Genomic DNA, 17,296 nt, shown 5'->3' with positions numbered 1-17,296 from the left:
GGTTTTAGGGAGTAGATGCTCCAATGCAGACAAAAGCAAAATCCCTTTATAACCTAGCTTCAAAATCCTATACTTGAGCCATGTCCTATTGGAAAACACACACACACACACACACACACACACACACAGCCTAGGCATAGTCATAGTTCCTATGTCTCAATAGGAGAAAGGTCAAAATTCTATAGCAGAAGTATGGGACTTTTTTTATATGTGAGTGTGCCTGTGAGTATACTCATGTGTGTGCATGTATGCATGTGTAAACATGTGCGTGGAAGCCTGAGGTCAGTATCAGTTGTCTTCTTTCATTGTTTCTTTCCTTTTCCCTTTCTTTTTTTCTTTTCTCTCTTTCTTTCTCATTTATTTGAGACAAGAGTCTCACTATGTAGTTCTGACTAGCCCGGAGTTCACTATGTAGATCAGGCTGACTTCAAATGTATAGAGAGCTACCTGCCTGTGCTCCCAAGTAGTAGGATTATAGATTTGAGCTGCCACATCCAACCTTTGCCTTTTTTTTGGGGGGGGGGCGGGGCAGGATCTCTTACTGAGACAGTGGAGCTCGCTGATTGGCTAAACTAATTTTCCAATGAACTTCAGGGAACCACCTGTCTCCACTGCCCCCAGCACTGGAATAACAGGCTCATTCCACCATGCCCAGCTTTTTCTTGGGTACTGGAGATCAAATCTAATCCCCATGCTGTGTCTCAGGTCCTTTGTCCCCGAAAATTCTCCCCAGGGTGATAAATACACGTGGATGGGAACTGTTGGTGAGGCCAATAATTTTGAAAATATAAATATAATTTTCCATACTTTGACATCTGTTCTCAAAATACACTCATCTCCTCCCTCAAGACCCTTATGTCTCATTCCATCAGCCCAGTGTCAGATCTCATCGTTTGAATCAGGTCCCTGTGTATGTATAGAACCTCTGGTTCTGTATATAGGGACAACTCCATCCATTAGTCGGAAGATCTGTGCAGTCAAGAACCTCATCATCTACTACAGTCAACATACAGTAGTATCCCAGACATGGGATCACTGATATAGATGCTCTCATTTCAAAGAGGAGGGAAAGTGAAGGTCGACACAGGAATTGTGCACAGTGTCTGAGATCCAGCTATATACTGCATGGCCTGACTTAGAGTTCAGCATAACTCCACTTACTTATATAAATGAAAATATGGGTCTTTTTCCAATAAATAATTCTTTCCTAAGATTTTGAATGTGTGTGCTTGAGACAGAGACAGAGACAGAGAGAGGAACTTTGAGTGTTCAAAGACAGGGTATTTCTCTGATCTAGATCTTGACAAGCTAATTCAGCTGGCTCCCAGTGGAGCACAGTGATCGACCCACTTGCTCTTGTCTCTTCAGCACTGGGGTAATGCATGTGAGCCACCACATCTGTTGCTTCTGTTTTTAAACTTGTGCTCTGGGGATGGAATCAGGTCTTTGTACTTCCTAGGCAAGTGCTTTAGGGACTGAACTCTCCTGAGCCCAGATAATGTATCCTGATGCTCAATATATGACAGTATTTATCTACTTGTTTATTTTGAAATAAGGTTACCGGTAGCCTGATCAAACTATGTAGCTGGAGCTGGCCTTGAACTCTTGATGCTCCTGCCTCTGACTCCCTGGTGCTGGGTTTCAGGTGGATGCCACACCCAGTTCCCTCCTTGTAAAGGATGCACCTTCGTTTGTTCACATCTCACTATACTTACTCATTCAAGCATGCATGAGCAGTCTGTTCATACCCACCTTCTAGCCACTGTGCTATGTGCTACTCAGGCCCACAAATGTCTCTCTGAGACCTTGTTTTACATTTTTTGGGGCATATACTCAGAAGTGGAATTGTTTAAATGTAGTATAGTTCTGTTTTATCTTTTCAGACGAAACATTTGTTATCTCCTGTTTTTTTGTTTTGTTTTGTTTTTTGATAGTGGTGGGGATGTTCATTGTGACCTGTCTCTGCCTTCAAGTCTGAGACTATTTTATATGCTTTCAGCCACTTGTACATCTTTTTTGAGAGGGCTGGGTGAGGGGCAGTCTCTCAGAATCCCTTTTTCCATCTGTTATGTGTGTGAATCTATGTGCCTCCACCCATGATGGTTCTCCCACTTCTTAGACCTTCAAGGCAGTTCCGTCGTCAAGGCTCAGTGTCCTTAAGGGAAGTATATTCTCCCTCCCTCCCCACCCACCCACACCCAGTCTATCGTGATTTTTTTCCTGTTCTTCAGTAGTAGGAGTGTATTCTGCTAACCAACCTTTTATCAGATATATAAATTGGAAAGAATCTCTCTTACTCTGGGTTTACTTATCACTTTCTAGAGATGCTGTTTTTGTATTTTGTATTTTGTTTTGGTAGTTAGCTAAGCTGTTGCACTCCCAGCCTTGCACAAGAGCCCTCTGGATTCCAGAATGAAAGATACACACAGGAGTGTGCTCGCACAAACACACACACACACACCCGCTCACACATACACAGACAAGCTTACGATAGTTAATTTTGATATGCCTTGACTAACTCAAAGGCTGGGCTGTTCTAAACATCTACCTGGCTAGCCTACATTTCCCTCCAGTATCTCTGGCTCAACACCTTCTAAATCTATGTTTTATCTTTGCTGCCCTGTTACCTTCTAGGCAATGAGGTCACTCCAATGAGGCCACTTTCCCATTCCACTTACATTTTGGATGAATTTTCTTCGCAGCTCTAAATCTGGTACGTTCCCCTCTGAGACATGGACATTTCCCCTCTTTCTCCCAGTTTCTAGCCCTCGAAAATCTAAAAGTCCCACCTCATTCTACCTGCTCAGCCACTGGCCGCTGGCTCTTTATTGATCCCTCAAAATCCAATTGGGGACAAGGACCTTCAGCGTTTGGATATGCAGACTCCTGATTTTGGGGGCTGGATAATTCAAAGCATTAGACCTAATCCCCATCAGTTTTCGATGCACAAGTTTTCAAAACAATGTTCACGAAATGAAGTTTGTTCACGTTTTTGTTTGTTGCCTGATAGGTGACGCTCTGCAACGACACTTGACATTTTCCATTCATTGTACCTTGTCCCATTGATGTGACCTCGAACACTGGATGTTCCCCAGGTCTCCCACCTCCACCACTCATCTGACGAACCCCATTCATCTTGTAAAATGGAAACCTCATCCTTACCCAACAGTAACTCCCCTGGTTCTAGACCACATTCTGCCTGTTCTCCCCTCCACACTGTTCCCTGAATGGCCTCATCTTTCCTGGTAATTTCTGAATCTATGTGCGTCCACCCATCATGGTTCTCCCACTTCTTAGACCTTCAAGGCAGTTCCGTCATCAAGGCTCAGTGTCCTTAAGGGGAGTATATTCTCCCTCCCTGCCCACCCACCCACACCCAGTCTATCGTCCTATTGTAGTTACAGTGTAACTCTTCTCCCCCAACTCCCAGGGTGCTTTTCTATTAAAATCAGTTCTATTCTGAAATGCCAGTCACATGTTTGTGTCCATCTGATCTCTCTCACCATGACCATCTCTGACCCAGAATACTGAATTGTCTCACACCTGCCTGCCTTGTCAGACTCTCCATTTCTGATCCACCCCAGCATCACTGCCTTAGGGCTCTTTCTAAAGGGTGAAGCCTGTCACATGACACTGGGCTTTAAATCCTCAAGGCTTTTCTCCACAAAGTGGCTTATGAGAAAGTTATATAATTACATAGGGTGGAAGAGCTATAGAATAGATACATTTTCCAGGTTTTTGTTTTGTTTAGGGAGAAAGAACAACAATGTCTTTTGCATATTTGTTTGTTCGTTCCTGTCAAGACAGGTGTATAAAGAAACCTGGAACTATCTGTGCAGGACCAGGCTGTCCTTGAACTCAGAGCTCTGCCTGACTCTGCCTCCTGAGTGCTGGGATTAAAGGCATGTGCCACCACTGCTAATGATATCTTTTACACTGAAATGACTGGACATGTGAAGTAGATATAAAACCACGTGATTTTGAAAGTAAGACTTGTCTTAGTTAGGATTTCCATTGCTGGAAAGAGCCACCATAACCAAGACAACTCTTATCAAGGACAATATTTAAAAGAGGTTGGCTTACAGGTTTAGAGGTTCAGTCCAGTATCATCATAGCAGAAAGGATGGCAGTGTCCAGGCAGGCAGGGCACTGGAGGAGCCGAGAGTTCTACATCTTGTTCTGAGGACAAACAGGAGAGCATTGTCTTCCAGGCAGGCAGGAGGAGGGTCTCAGAGCCCACCCTCACAGTGCCCACTTCCTTCAGCAAGGCCACACCTGCTAATAGTGCCACACCCTGGGCCAAGCATATTCAAACCACCACAAGACTTTTAAGCAGAGCTGGTGTTCCAGCTAAGATGCTCTTCAGATGCTGGTGCCCATGCCTTTAGAGGCACTTTAATGGTGAAGTTTGGGAGACACTTGCAGAAAGGAAAAACTTTAGGGTCCTACACACAGCAGACACGTGGTTTGACCATCTTTATAAACCCACTGCTCTGTTTATGTGCTTCCCATGGCAACGCTTCTTGGCACACATGAAAGCAAGTACTTGGAACTGCACAAGCAAACAGCGACTTCATGGCTGAGACTTAGGCTATGGGCTGATCCTTCCCCAGCTAAACATCCTTCCATTGGTCAAGACCAGTTTCAGTGTTAACTCCTCTGTGGCCCTTCAGACAGTGCTCCTTGGGCATCGTTAAGTGTGGTAAAAGTTTCCATTCATAGCAGAGGCCCAGAAGTGTTAATAGTTCACCTAAACAAACCTACATGACTAGTGAACATCAGAAGTCGGTTCTGTCTGGGTTGCGATGGTGCAAAGAAGTGGGTTCTGAACTATAGCCTGCGCCCAAATCCACCCCCACTCCTGTCGCATGTGTGCTGTGCCTTCTGACTGCCACCATCTGTCAAGGTGTCTTGTCCTCAACTCACTTCTAGATATAGGAGCTGTCCTTGGCTCACTTTTGGACTAGCTAATGCAGGTCTAGGACGTGATATATAGGCAATTATTAAATGGATGGTGAAAGAATAAGTAAGCCTGCCAGACATAAACTGCTACATGAATATATAACATCTTTATTGAATGCAAATTTCTGGTCCTTCTTTTCTTTTTAGCATAGCATACCACAAACACATTTTTTGACGTAGTTATTTATATGTGAAGTTTAAATATAAGTGTCTGTCCTGTTTTATTTATTTGAAGATTAGTGTGAAAGACTCAACTCTCATAAGAGAATTCCAGTTACGAGAAAAATGACTGTGGTCCCTCATTCATGTGCTGGCTGCTTGCTTTAAGCCATTCTGGGGGTCCAGGGCCAAGCATAGAAACATGTTTTTCCTTGAGTCTTACCTGGTCACTTCCTGGTGGCCTGTGTGTGGCTTAAGCCAATGTAGTCACTGATGAGTTTACGTCGCCATCTTGTGGTCTTTCCAGGTAGTGCTATGAATGGAGTCCACCTTACTCAACCTGGAAAAGCCGTGGTAGACCAGGAGGTCCAGATAAGGATGGACAGGGATGGCTCAAGGGAAGACACACCTTTCTGGCAGCTGCTGCTGTAGCTAAGGATGAAGGCATGCCACAGGAGGTTAACACTGAGTGCTTTCCTCTCCCAGAATCCTCTGCTTTTCCAGTTGATCTTTACATTCTCCAAGGCATGAAGATTCTCCTCCCCTCTCATTTCTTTCTGTGTGTGATAATCTCATTTGATATTATATATATATGTGCATATATATGTATATGTGTGTGTGCTTTCAGTATCATATGTATGGATTTGATAATCAAAGCTCTAAAAATGTACCTCAATTCTTTTTTTTTTCCTAAAAATATGTAGCTCTAGCTCTTAGATTTACATTTTTGACCCATTCTGGCTGCGTTTTCCAGATTGTGAGACAAAATTCCAATTCCAATTTGTTTTGCATGTGGATATCTATGTGTCTAAACACAATTTGTTGAGAATACTGGTTTTAACTTTTTCTCCACTGAATTATCTTAAAATTGCCATTGTTAGGGTCAGAGTCTAGGCCTTTGCAGCTCTAACAAGCAAGGCTGGGCCACCATCCTGCACAGGCAAATAATAGTAACAGACAGAAAAAGATTTATATTGCATGTCACTTGGGAGAACCAGTAAGGAGGGTCAATGGTATTCCCAAGCCCATGGTCTGAGAACTGACATGAGGTTTAAGTAGAGAGCAAGAGGTGTGCTTCACTGCACATTTCTGGCCCAAGATGTGGCTCTGGCCCTCACGGACCCAATGCTGACTGCTGCCATTGGCTCTCAGTCTGTCCTGAGTCAATGCCAGCATAGTGCAGACTCTTTCCAGAAGACAAATTCCCCTCTGGGTGATGTAAAGGTCTCCAGCTTTTCCTTCCCCAGCATGAGACTGGTCGAGGAAATGTAAGCTCCTTAGAGGCCATTGTCTTAGCAGACTGCTAGCTGCAGGGGACTGCGCGTGTGTGTACATGTGTGTTTGTGTGTATGTGCCCCCTTATCTTCATGCCTGCCACGTGTTTGCGTGCTTTGTACAAGGTCTGAGTGTGTTTCCCAAAGTCTGTTGTGTTGGTTGGAGGGGTGGTGTGGAGGGATATTTGAGAGGGAGGCCTACTGAGAGGTAATCTCCTGCCTGGGGCTCCGTCTTCATGATTGTTTCACCAGCTCTTTAAGGTTTTCCTGATTTTACTCCTCTGAGTCCTCTGTTGTTCCAAATGAATTTTAAAACCAGCCCTCCACCTTTACAGCTGGAATTCTGCTGGGGGGTTATGCAGAATCTATGGATCCATTTGAGGGACTATGACCACCTTAGTGATATGAAGTCATCTGATTCATGACCATGGTATTATCTTTCATTTATTTAGGTCTTTTAAACATTTCCAACAGTTCCATGTGTTTCAGAGCACAATTGTACCTGTTTCAATAAACACTTTATAGTTTATAAGTTTAAAAATATTTACTTTACCTGTATGTGTGCACAACTGTATGTGCATATATGTAGGCAACCAGAGTAGGGTGTCATATTCCCTCAAACTGCTGTCCCATGTGGTTTCAAGCTGCCCCACTGGGGTTTGGGGACTGAATCTGGGTCCTCTGAGAGAGAACCAAGTGCCACTGAGTCATCTCTCCAGCCCTCACTTTCTTCTTTTTGATGCTACTATAACTGGAATTGCTTTCTTAATTTCACTTTTGAATTGGACAGGTCTCATTCTACACCAGAAGGAAAGGACCTTGCATGCACACTTCACACAGATATGTGCTTTTACGCTGTATGTAAGGTCCCCTGTGTGCGCACATTGCTGATAAAGTTGCCCCTCCATGGTAGACAGTCTTGCACATAACAGACAAGAAGATGTGCACATTATATCTTAAAAACTTACTGTTGAGAAACAGAGTCAGGACAAAGTGTATGCATTGTGTGAGTCCATGAAGTAGTGTTCAACTCAAGCCAATGCTCATTTTTCGGGGACATAGTTATTATCCATGGGGGTGGGGCGCTGATGGGACAGGAGAGTCACAGAGCTGATTTCCCAGCGCTGGCAGTGTTCTGTCTCCAGCTGTACATTGGTTTAGTGCAGATTTATCAGGTTGTGAACTTAGATCTGGGAGTTTGCTTGTATAACTTACACCCAGACATTTGAGAAATCGATGTCATGGAAACAGGTTAAGACTGGACTACCTCAGTGACTATCTGACCCATCAGATGTCGTGTGTCAACAACCACTCCCAGACTCTTTCTGAATTTCCTTTTAGCCACAATGCCCACTTCCTTTTGCTTGAGTTTTCAAAGGGTCCGTTTCTCCACCCACCACAAGATATTTCCTGGAGAGAGGCTTAGTTTACACCCAGGTATAACAGAAATGCTATATATTTGATAATTAAAGAATTGAAGTGTAACAGTGATTACGCTTCCACTTGCTGTGTCCCCTCTGTCTGCATTTTGAGCTTCAGTCAGATCTACAATTGGCCCTCCATTTCCTGGAGCATTTCACAGTGGCCAAGCAGGACCTGGTACAACACAATTCCTGATCTCCGTGGCATTGGATTGATAGGTGACGCCATGGGAAGCATGTCATAAGACTCCTTGGCGTCCTGCCTTTGACTGATCCTGGGTTGCTGAGGTCCAACCCTGTGGTGATGTTTTGCATCCTGAATGTCTTGCCACACAGAATTGCATCGTAAACTTAGCTCTGCCTCCCTCCTTAAAACTTCCTTATACAATTTTCTAAAGCAATGATCCCATTCCATCATTAAGCTTCACACAGATTTATCAAGCTGTGTTCTCAGATATCTCCGCATGTCGTCGCTGTTGACATTTTGTGTGGAAGAATTCCTTGTTGAGGTGGCTCCCCCGAATGCATCCCGAGTAGATGGCGAGGCAGGGTCCTGGAGCTCTATCCAATAGATTCATGTAGTGCTAGTCTGCTACATTGTGACAGACAAAAGAATGTCCAAAGATTTCCTACTCTTGTCTCTTAGAGGACAAAACTGCCCCTGGCTGAGAGCCATTGGGCTCCATGAATAACTTCAGACCTCCAGTCTAGAAGGGAGCCCCACTTTGCTCACCTAGGTTAAACCATTAATCCCCAAAGTATTGGCTTTGATTATAGATTGGAATTAGGATACCAGTTTTCCTAAACACGATGACAGATGAAAGCGGTATCTGAGAAACAGAATGAAAGGCAGCATTCTTTTATGCCCCTGCTACCAATTCCCTGGAGTTTCACAACCACAGTGCAGACAGCAGGGAGAAATCACAGAGCAATCTGCAGAAAGCCACTCCTTGGGCCACGTCGCAGATAGTTTACTCTGGAGACCTGGCTGTTGATCAACAGCAGCCCCCACATGGCAACAGACTAAGATGACTACAGCGGGCCTCAAGTTCCTCTTAGGGGCCACCAGGAATTCTGATGATCACTGCCATGGCAGTAACGCAGCATTACTGAAGTGTCTTGTCCTTGGGACTCAAAACACTCAAAACCCGGTCAATCCTTTCCCAGTAGTTTCAGTTCCCCAGTCATGAAGGTGTCAAAGCCTTTCCCAAAAGTCTGTTTGTGATGTTGACTCCTCAGTGCCTGGAAATATGGCAATCTGGTGCTGCGGGGGTGGGGAGCACTCCAGGGTCCCCGATCTGCAACACATAAGCCAGTTTGCAATGAAGAATTCCAGCAACACAGAGGCACTGGTTAGAAGATGTCACCAAAGCACACAGAGTTGTCGGGAAGTTTTCCGTTGGGTGAGCTTGGATTTCCGGGGAGTTGCCCCCAGAGGGCCTTGGAGAGCTTGAGTTCCTATAACCATGCTGTTAGTCTGTCCATTCAGAAGTGACATAAGGAAATCACATCTAAAACAAACGGTTTCCTTTTAATAAAAAAAAAAATGTGAAAAAAATCGCATATCAAGGAAATTTCCAATGCATTCATGTGACTTAGCAGAAAACAGTGCTCATTCATCCAGGAAGCTGATCTCACTGTAAAGCAGACACTGAGAAGAGCGGGGTGGCTTTACAGCAAACTATTACAGCGTGGTAAGCTCAATGTGTAGCTTGCTGGCAATGTTTTGTAATAGCTTCCACTGTTAGGTGTAGTGGTGCATGCCTTTAATCCCTGTGAGGTCGAGGCCAGCCTGGTCTACATAGTTCCAGGCTAGCCAGGGCTGCCTAGTGAAATCCTGTCTCAAAATAAAATAACTTAAAAAAAATCAATTGGATGATAGTGTCTACCCTTCCCAGTACCATGGTTTCTTCTTCACACCTAGGGTTCCCATGAGCCCCTTCCACACTTCCTAAAGCCACTTGTGCCTGAATGTGAGACAACCTGTAATTCTTAGAGATCAAGGCTGATGGCTGCATAGTTCTAATTGCTGGTTCTCCTGTCTGATCCTAGTTTTCACAGTTTCCAAAACTGTGGTTCTTTTTCAGCCACACATACGCACCTGTACACTGCCTCGGACCATGCAACGGTCTGTCATATGTGACCGTTCCTTTTCCTCTCCATTTTGTTTTTGAGACAGGGTCTCGCTCTGTAGCCCAGCCTGCCCTTGCCTTCTGAGTGCTGGGACTAAAGCTTGTGTCTTTTTCCCTTCCACTCCCTGTATTTAGCATAGATTAGTGGGAATGTGCTTGGCTCCCCAGGGTACTCTCCTGATTTTCTCCACCATCTAGAATCTCTTCATTAGGGTTGTATCTCTGAGGGTTACGAAATCTCCACAAGGGCTGGAGAGATGGCTCAGTGGAGAGCACTAACTGCTCTTCCAGAAGTCCTGGAGTTCAATTCCCTGCAATCACATGGTGGCTCACAGCCATCTGTAATAGATACGATGCCCTCTTCTGGTGTGTATGAAGACCTCTACAGTGTACTCATAGGCATAAAATAAATAAATCTTTACAAAAAAGAAAAAAGAAATCATCACAAGGTACCCCACAGTACTAAAACTAACAATACACTCACTCCGAGACAGGGTCTATGTCTATCTGACCTAGGCTGGCCTCACACTCATGATCCCCCTGCCTCAACTTTCCAAATGCTGTGACTATAGCTTGTGCTTCACTCATTTTAGTGTGAGCTTAACCAGGTAATCTCCCCTAACATTCAGTGGCTTTTGAGGTCTAGTTGCCATACTCAACAGTAGGGTTCTAGAAAGCAAGTGAGCAGTCAAAGGCCCTTCAAAGACACTGAGAATTTGGGATGACTAATCCCAATTCTTAAGAGACAGAGGCATGCAGATCTCTGAGTTCAAGGCCAGCCTGGTCTACAGAGCAAGTTCTGTTGACAGTCAAGCTTAGGTAGTGAAGGAAACCATCAAAAACAAACATCTGGTGAAGATGTGATTGAGCAAGGGGGCCATGTTCCAGCTGCGCAAGCAGCAGACCTTGGCAGCTTTGGCCCTGTGGTTCTGGGTTTAGAGTCGAGATCCCCCTCTGTGATTAAGGAAAGTTGCTGAAGCCAAATGTATGACAAGGGTGTCCCTGCATGGAGGCCCAGAGAGCCCATTGCACGGAGCTGTGAAGGCGTACTTTTGATTGCCTTGGAGACCACAAGAGGTTTGAGATGCCAGAGCTGTGGGCTGCCTGCTGAGGAAAGCAGCTACCAGGGAAGTAGAACCAGCCCGAGAGAAAGACGCGTGCTACAGCCAACAATGCTGGAAGGAGCTGGAGATCTGAAGAGCATTTTGCCATCAGACATGGAGATGCAGAGTCTGGAGTTTGCCCAGCTGGTTTTCAGTCCTGCTTTGGTTCAGTCTTTCCTCACTGTCCTCCCTTCCCTATGTTTTGGATGTGATGATTTGTCAGAAGTATGTGATCTTTTTGTTTTTTTAAATTTTGATATTTTAGGGGGTTACAGTTAGGAGATTGCATGAATCTCAGAAAAGACTTAATTTTTAATGATTGTTGAGACTATGATAGTCTATGGGGACTTTTGAAGTTGCACTAAATGCATTTGCATTATATTATGGCTATAAGCTTATTGGGGCCAGGAAGTGGAAAGTGATGGTTTGAATAGGTTTGGACCCCATATAGACTCTTGTGTTTGAATGCTTGGCCAAGGGAGTGGCACTATGGGGAGGGGTGGCCTTGGTAGAAGTGAGGAGGCAGTGCTTTGAGGCCTTAAGTGCTCCAGCTAAACTCAGTGTGAAACACATCCTTCTTGCACGCAGAGTAAGATGTAGAACTTGGGCTGGAGAGATGGCTCAGAGGTTGAGAGCACTGACTACTCTTCTAGATGTGCTGAGTTCAATTCCCAGCAACCACATGGTGGCTCGCAACCATCTTTGATGAGATCTGGTGCTCTCTTCTGGCATGAAGGCATATATGCAGGTAGAACACTGTAGGTAATAAATACATCTGAAAAAGTTCTCAGCTCCTTCTCCAGCACCACGTCTGCCTGCACCCTGCCACTGCCCTCCATGACAATGGACTAAACCTCGGAAGCTGTAAACTGCTCTGAATTAAATGTCTGCCTTTACAGAGTTTCCTCTGAGTTTTCCTATTTCAGAGAACATGCCAACTGTCCCAAGGAATCTGCCTTAGATTTTTCTTTCCACCATCAGAAATCCTGGTCTTTCGGGAGAGGACATTTCTCATCACAAATGTTTATTTTTATACTTTTTATTTTTGTATCTCCTGACCTTGTCCAGACCTCCCAGTGAGCTACCACTGATCAGAGTAATGGATCAAAGCTGTTCTCCTAGCAACGGAAGCGACACATAACTGCTGCAGAGAAGACTTTCTGCCAGGCTGCCTCTTCTTGAAAAAAACACAACAGAGGCCGAGTGAGAAGTAGCTACAGTTTAATTCAAACCTGCACCAGAACACAACGTGTTGGGCTGTTTTGTTTTGCCTCAGACGGTGGCCAAAGCATAGGGCCATGTGTCGTCTCGGGATCAATACAACCTTAGCACCATGACATTTACAGAGTGAGGAAGTCACTTGGGTGCTGGGGTGCTGACAGCTCCTTTCTGACCCCAGGCTGTGCCTGCCACCTCAACAGCTGGAGGGGGTTTGGCTTCCGTGTGGTTCTGTGGTTTTTGGGTCAATATAAGAGATGCCATTGTCACGGCAATGGCTTGACAAGCAACCTACTGTGGACTCCTAGCACTACACATACGCACACGCACACACACACTGTAGCACAATTTTCTGGCAAGTTAACCCCACAAACCTAGAGAGCAGCTAAGGCAAGAACAACAGTGTTTATTCAGCAAGTACAAGACCAGTTTGAGAGCTGCATTCGGGGCAACCAGAGACCCCTTTCGCTCCAGCTGGCAGCCACCGGACCTGGGATGGGGTGGTGGGAGCTCTGCATGGGGCAGGGAGTGGACACAAGGGAGTGACGGGTTTGGTTGGCTCTTTAAGCATCCCATCTAGAAGCTCCTGGGTGAGCACACAGGCTATGAAAGGGTGGGCTTGGGTCTGTGGAAGGGCGGGGTGGATGAAGTAGAAGGCCCACAGTGGCCCCTTGTATGTGCACTCTCCTACCACTTCAGGTGATGCACTTCTCAGGTGGAGGCGATCAGAGAGGGTAACGCGCTCCTGGCCCACGCCAGGTAGTCTGCCTAGCTGGCCCTACCACCCCTTGGATCTTTGGCATCTGCCCAAGGCCCATGACCCAGCAAGGGCAGAAATAGACAAAGATGATGTATAGCTAGGTGTGGTTAGCTTGTGTGTATAATTCCAGTACTTGGGGAAGCGAAGGCAGGATTTCTGTAAGTTCAAGGCCAGGCTACCTAAGCAAAACTTTGTCTCAAGAAGAAGAAAAAGGGGAAAGAGGAGGAGGGGGAGGAGAAAAAAGAAGAGGAGGAGAAGGTAGGAGAAGGAGAGTGGGAGAGAGAGAGATAGACACCGTCAGCGTCACTGTTTATGATACCTGTGAAGGCTTCTCTAGGGTCATTACCTACTGTTCCCAGGGCTATCTCAGTCCTCTGGGTTATCTGTCTCTTCAGCTCCTAAGTGAGGACACTGGGTGCAAGTAAAACCGCACGCAGGTTCCTAACACTTTTCTAGTCCAGGCTCGAACCGAGAGGATACATGAGTCAGTTCATGACAAAGATAAAATCGGCTTGCGCAAAGCAAAGCAGAACACGCCCCCAGGAAGAAAGCACTCTGTCTGGTTAAACTCCTGGTGGGCCTGACATCAATCCACAACTGTTTCCCACAACTAGGTTAGACTGCCGAGGCCATGAGAGCAGTCATGGACAGACATTTCTGGTGCCTAAACTCTTGGGGCCTCAGTTTTTATCTGCAAGTTGGAGACAGTGGTAAGTCCCACCCCATCTCAGAAGCCCCTCGGAGTTTACCTGTCACTCAGTGAGAGCTGAGCTCTTTGATGGACCCAAAGCAGGACAAAAGCGTGCAGGGGTGACTGACAAGCTCTGGGGATCCTCTGACAGGTTTGTGGAGCTCCAACAAAAGTGAGATCACTTGCCAAAGAAGGGCAGGGATGAGGCTTATCAAAGGCAGACAGCTGAGCCACTTTGCAGACTGTGTAGCCTCCTATGAGAACCTCTAAGGAGCTTCTAAGACAGGGCGGGTCCGACCAGTCCTCAAGGAGAGCTCAGTGCTGAGGATCCCATAGCACCTGTGCAGTGGGGGTGGATGCTACAGCTAGGCCTTGTGGGTTGAAGCCCCTTCCCTGGCAGTTGCCTAGGCAACCCTCCCCTACTCCCCCTTTCTCAGCCAGTATGAGGCCTCTTACTAGTCACCCAGGAGGAGTAGCCTGGCCTTGCCCAGCAGGGGCAAGTTATAGGAAGCTGTGTTGGGGTATGAGGGTGTGGATGTGGGGTTAGTGCTGGGGTAACCAGGAGCAGAGATGCGGCCTGAAGGTTTCCAGGGTCAGCATCCAGCATCGTTTGAATGTAGGGAAGTAGGAGGGGGTGGCAGGAGGTGTGGGATAGGGGAGGCATGGTACAGGGCTTCTGGAAGCAAAAGGACCCTGGGTTGGGAGAAAGGGGCCAGGGGTCCAGCCTGCCCCCGCCCCTGCCCTGTACTGTCTGGTTGGTGGTGAGTGCAGCATCTCCTACAAACCAAATCTATTCCAGATTCTATGCTATGCTAGTGACACGAAGCACCGTTATTTTCCACAGGGTGCACAAACAAGTCAAACCAAACCACTGCGCAAACCAAACGTGCAAAACAAAACCATTTACACGCGCCTGGCACCAGCCACATGCCCACCCAGCTACCCTTCTGGGGCCTGGGACTCCCAGAGGGCGTGGGTAGGGAATGAAAGAGGCTAGCAGAAAGCACAGGGTGTCCCAAGCACAGCCACACCCGGGGTGTCCTGACTGTACCCACAAGGGTACAGCTGGGATGAGTCAGGAGAGATGGGACACCTTGGGCATGGCTGTGGAATTGACACCTGTCTGACTTGGGAAAATGTCACCATGGGGCCTAAGGGGTGAAGGGGGAAGGCCCTTACTTATAAAACACATCTGCTAAAGTGCTCTGGACACCTGTGTGGGTGGGCAGCAGGGCAGAGCACTAAAGTCTGGGCCTTCCCAGAGCCAGCACAGGAGGTCACGGTGAGAGGAGGGTTTAGGGCCAGGTGCTATGCATTGGTTGCTGTGCATAGTGTGGGCTTCTGGGGCCCAGAGAAACCCCAGGGCCAAGGAAGGAAGGAGCAGGGCAGGAGGGACAGCTCAAAGTGCCTTGTTAGGGGTGGATCAAAGCCCCGTGAATCACGTTCAGACAAGGGGAGGGCTCCCTGGTTCCTAGAGCCCCCACCGGTGGAGCACTGCCCTGCCCAACCTCTCCCACCCACTGCAGCTCTGGCTGGAACATTTGCAGGCAGGTGGTGGTTTAGCATCCTCACTTGTTGAGGGTGGGGCTGGTCAGAGCCTTTACCAAATACCGCTCGACCTGCCTCCAGGGGGCGCAAGGATCCGAGCTGAGGCCCGCTTTGGAACGTGGTCATCGATCTGAGAACCTGCAGGAAGGAAGCAGGGAGGGTCGGTCAATCAGGCACTGGCTGCCTGGGCTAACAGGGCCCTGACACCAAGGGGCCCAGGGGCTGAGTTAAACCTTCTGTGAGTGTGTTCTTTCTTCTCTCCCTTAATGTGTATGTGGACCTTAATGTGTCCGCGGAGGCCAGAGAATGCTGTCCACCCATTTTAAGACAGGCCTGGAGCATGAGCCCAAGGAGGTGATGGATTCCTGGAGCTTCTGGATGGCAGGCAGTGAGTGCTGGGAAACTGGGAACTGAACTCAGTCCTCTGGGTGAGCAGTGCATGCTCTTAACTGCTGAGGCCTCTCTCCAGCCCATGCCTGGCTTTTAAAACATGTTGCCTTGGGATTGAGCTCAGGTCCTTGGGCTTACAAGGCAAGCGCTTTACTGACTGAGCCATTACCCCAGTTCCAGGTGTAATCCTCGTGCCTCTATCCCAGTCTCTGGATGAGAAAACCAGGGCATTATACGATTTCCACGTTTTGCACTGAAAGGGCTTTGAAGAGCCTGGGTTTGAACCCAGGTTTTCTGACTCAGAGTCAATGTTACAGCCTCCTCACTCACTCTCGAGGACAGCATACTCAGGCTCTCTTGTACCGTCACACCAAGGGACTAGCCAGCTATCACACAGACCTTCAGACACAGTTCTCAGGGAGTAGACCAGAGAATAAAACAGGAAACCAGTAACTGTTTTGGAAAATGAAAAACCCATATAACCAAAGGCCCACACCTTTAAGACTCAGAAGGGAGGGTCTAGTGTCTCATAGATCACAGTGGTCAGTCACCAGTGTTCCCCATCGTCAACAGATCAAGACTTGGGGCTAGATGAGAGATGCCAGGCAACTTGAGGTCTGCTGTGTCTGAAGGAGTCACTGTCAAGTCATGGCTCTCAGACTGGGGCAGAAGAGGCCACTGGCTAGTCGGGCCCCATAGCCCCAGGGTCCCATCATTTCTTGTGGGGTCAGCTTTTGCAGGCTGTGTGCCCAGGTCCTAGGAATCCACACCATGGACTGGCAAAGCATCGGTGTGTTTTGTTTGTTTGTTTGTTTGTTTTTTTATTTTTTTTTTTTGCATCGGTGTGTTTGGACAGTGCTCCTGAAACACCACCCAGTGGTCATGCTCACAGGACTAGCCCTTTGGGAGCAAGTTTTTGGAGGACTCCTCTCCACAGGCTACCAGCTCATTCAGTGGAAACCACAGGTCCCTGCACAAGCTGCTGTCAGCGCAAAACTGGGATTCTAGGGACCTCAGTAGGTGGGGCTTCAGAGGTGGGGTCTCTGCCTCTCATCCTGGGATGGTTTCTGTGTGGTGCTCATTCTCTATCCCTTGGGACTCTATGCTCTTGTTCCTCCTGCCTTTCTTCCCCAAGTAGAGACAGGTCTTGTAGCGTAGATTCTCTCTGGCTAGTCCTGGGGTCAGGGAAGCTGGGTCACTGCCTTTCAAGTGGTGGTGGTGCTTCCCAACAAAGCATCATGAAGGACCTAACATATTTCACGGTCTCTGTCTGCTCTCCATAGAGAACACCTCACCACTTATGAGGCAATGTTCCCTACCAGGGACATCTGAGGCATGTGAGGTATAATTGCACAGACGGGCATGGTCTAAAGGGACCCAGGCTCAGTGTTGGTGTCACTGGGAGGGCATGATATTAAAAACAGGGCCAGAACATGACAGACAGACCTAAGGCATTCTGTAAATAGACAAGCGCCAGGGGGATGGAGATAGAGAGATTAACTGGGAGTCAGAGCCAAAAGAAAGAAACATTTTACTTAAAGTTATTGAAATGTTTATCTCCCTTAGAAGACAAAAAGGGAAAGTGGAGGAAGGGTGCAGGTGATGTGTCAAGGCCAGAGAGCAGAAATGAGGAGTGAG

At 47.1% G+C, this 17,296-nt stretch overlaps 1 protein-coding gene across 1 annotated transcript in view; it reads right to left on the bottom strand.

Annotated features, from left to right (window-relative positions):
- Positions 1-12,255: 12,255 nt before the first annotated feature.
- Dpysl5 (dihydropyrimidinase like 5) overlaps positions 12,256-17,296 on the bottom strand; it is an 84,522-nt gene continuing 79,481 nt past the window's right edge. The window contains exon 13 of the mRNA XM_021163502.1: positions 12,256-15,406. Coding sequence (XP_021019161.1) covers positions 15,321-15,406 — 86 coding nt within the window. The 3' untranslated portion in view covers positions 12,256-15,320. The remainder of the gene's footprint in view (positions 15,407-17,296) is intronic.

The sequence above is a fragment of the Mus caroli genome, chromosome 5 (genome assembly GCF_900094665.2).
Source record: "Mus caroli chromosome 5, CAROLI_EIJ_v1.1, whole genome shotgun sequence".
In the NCBI taxonomy this organism is placed as follows: Eukaryota; Metazoa; Chordata; class Mammalia; order Rodentia; family Muridae; genus Mus; species Mus caroli.
The sequence above is the reverse complement of the archived record's forward strand: the minus strand, read 5'-3'. Positions and strand labels throughout refer to the sequence as shown.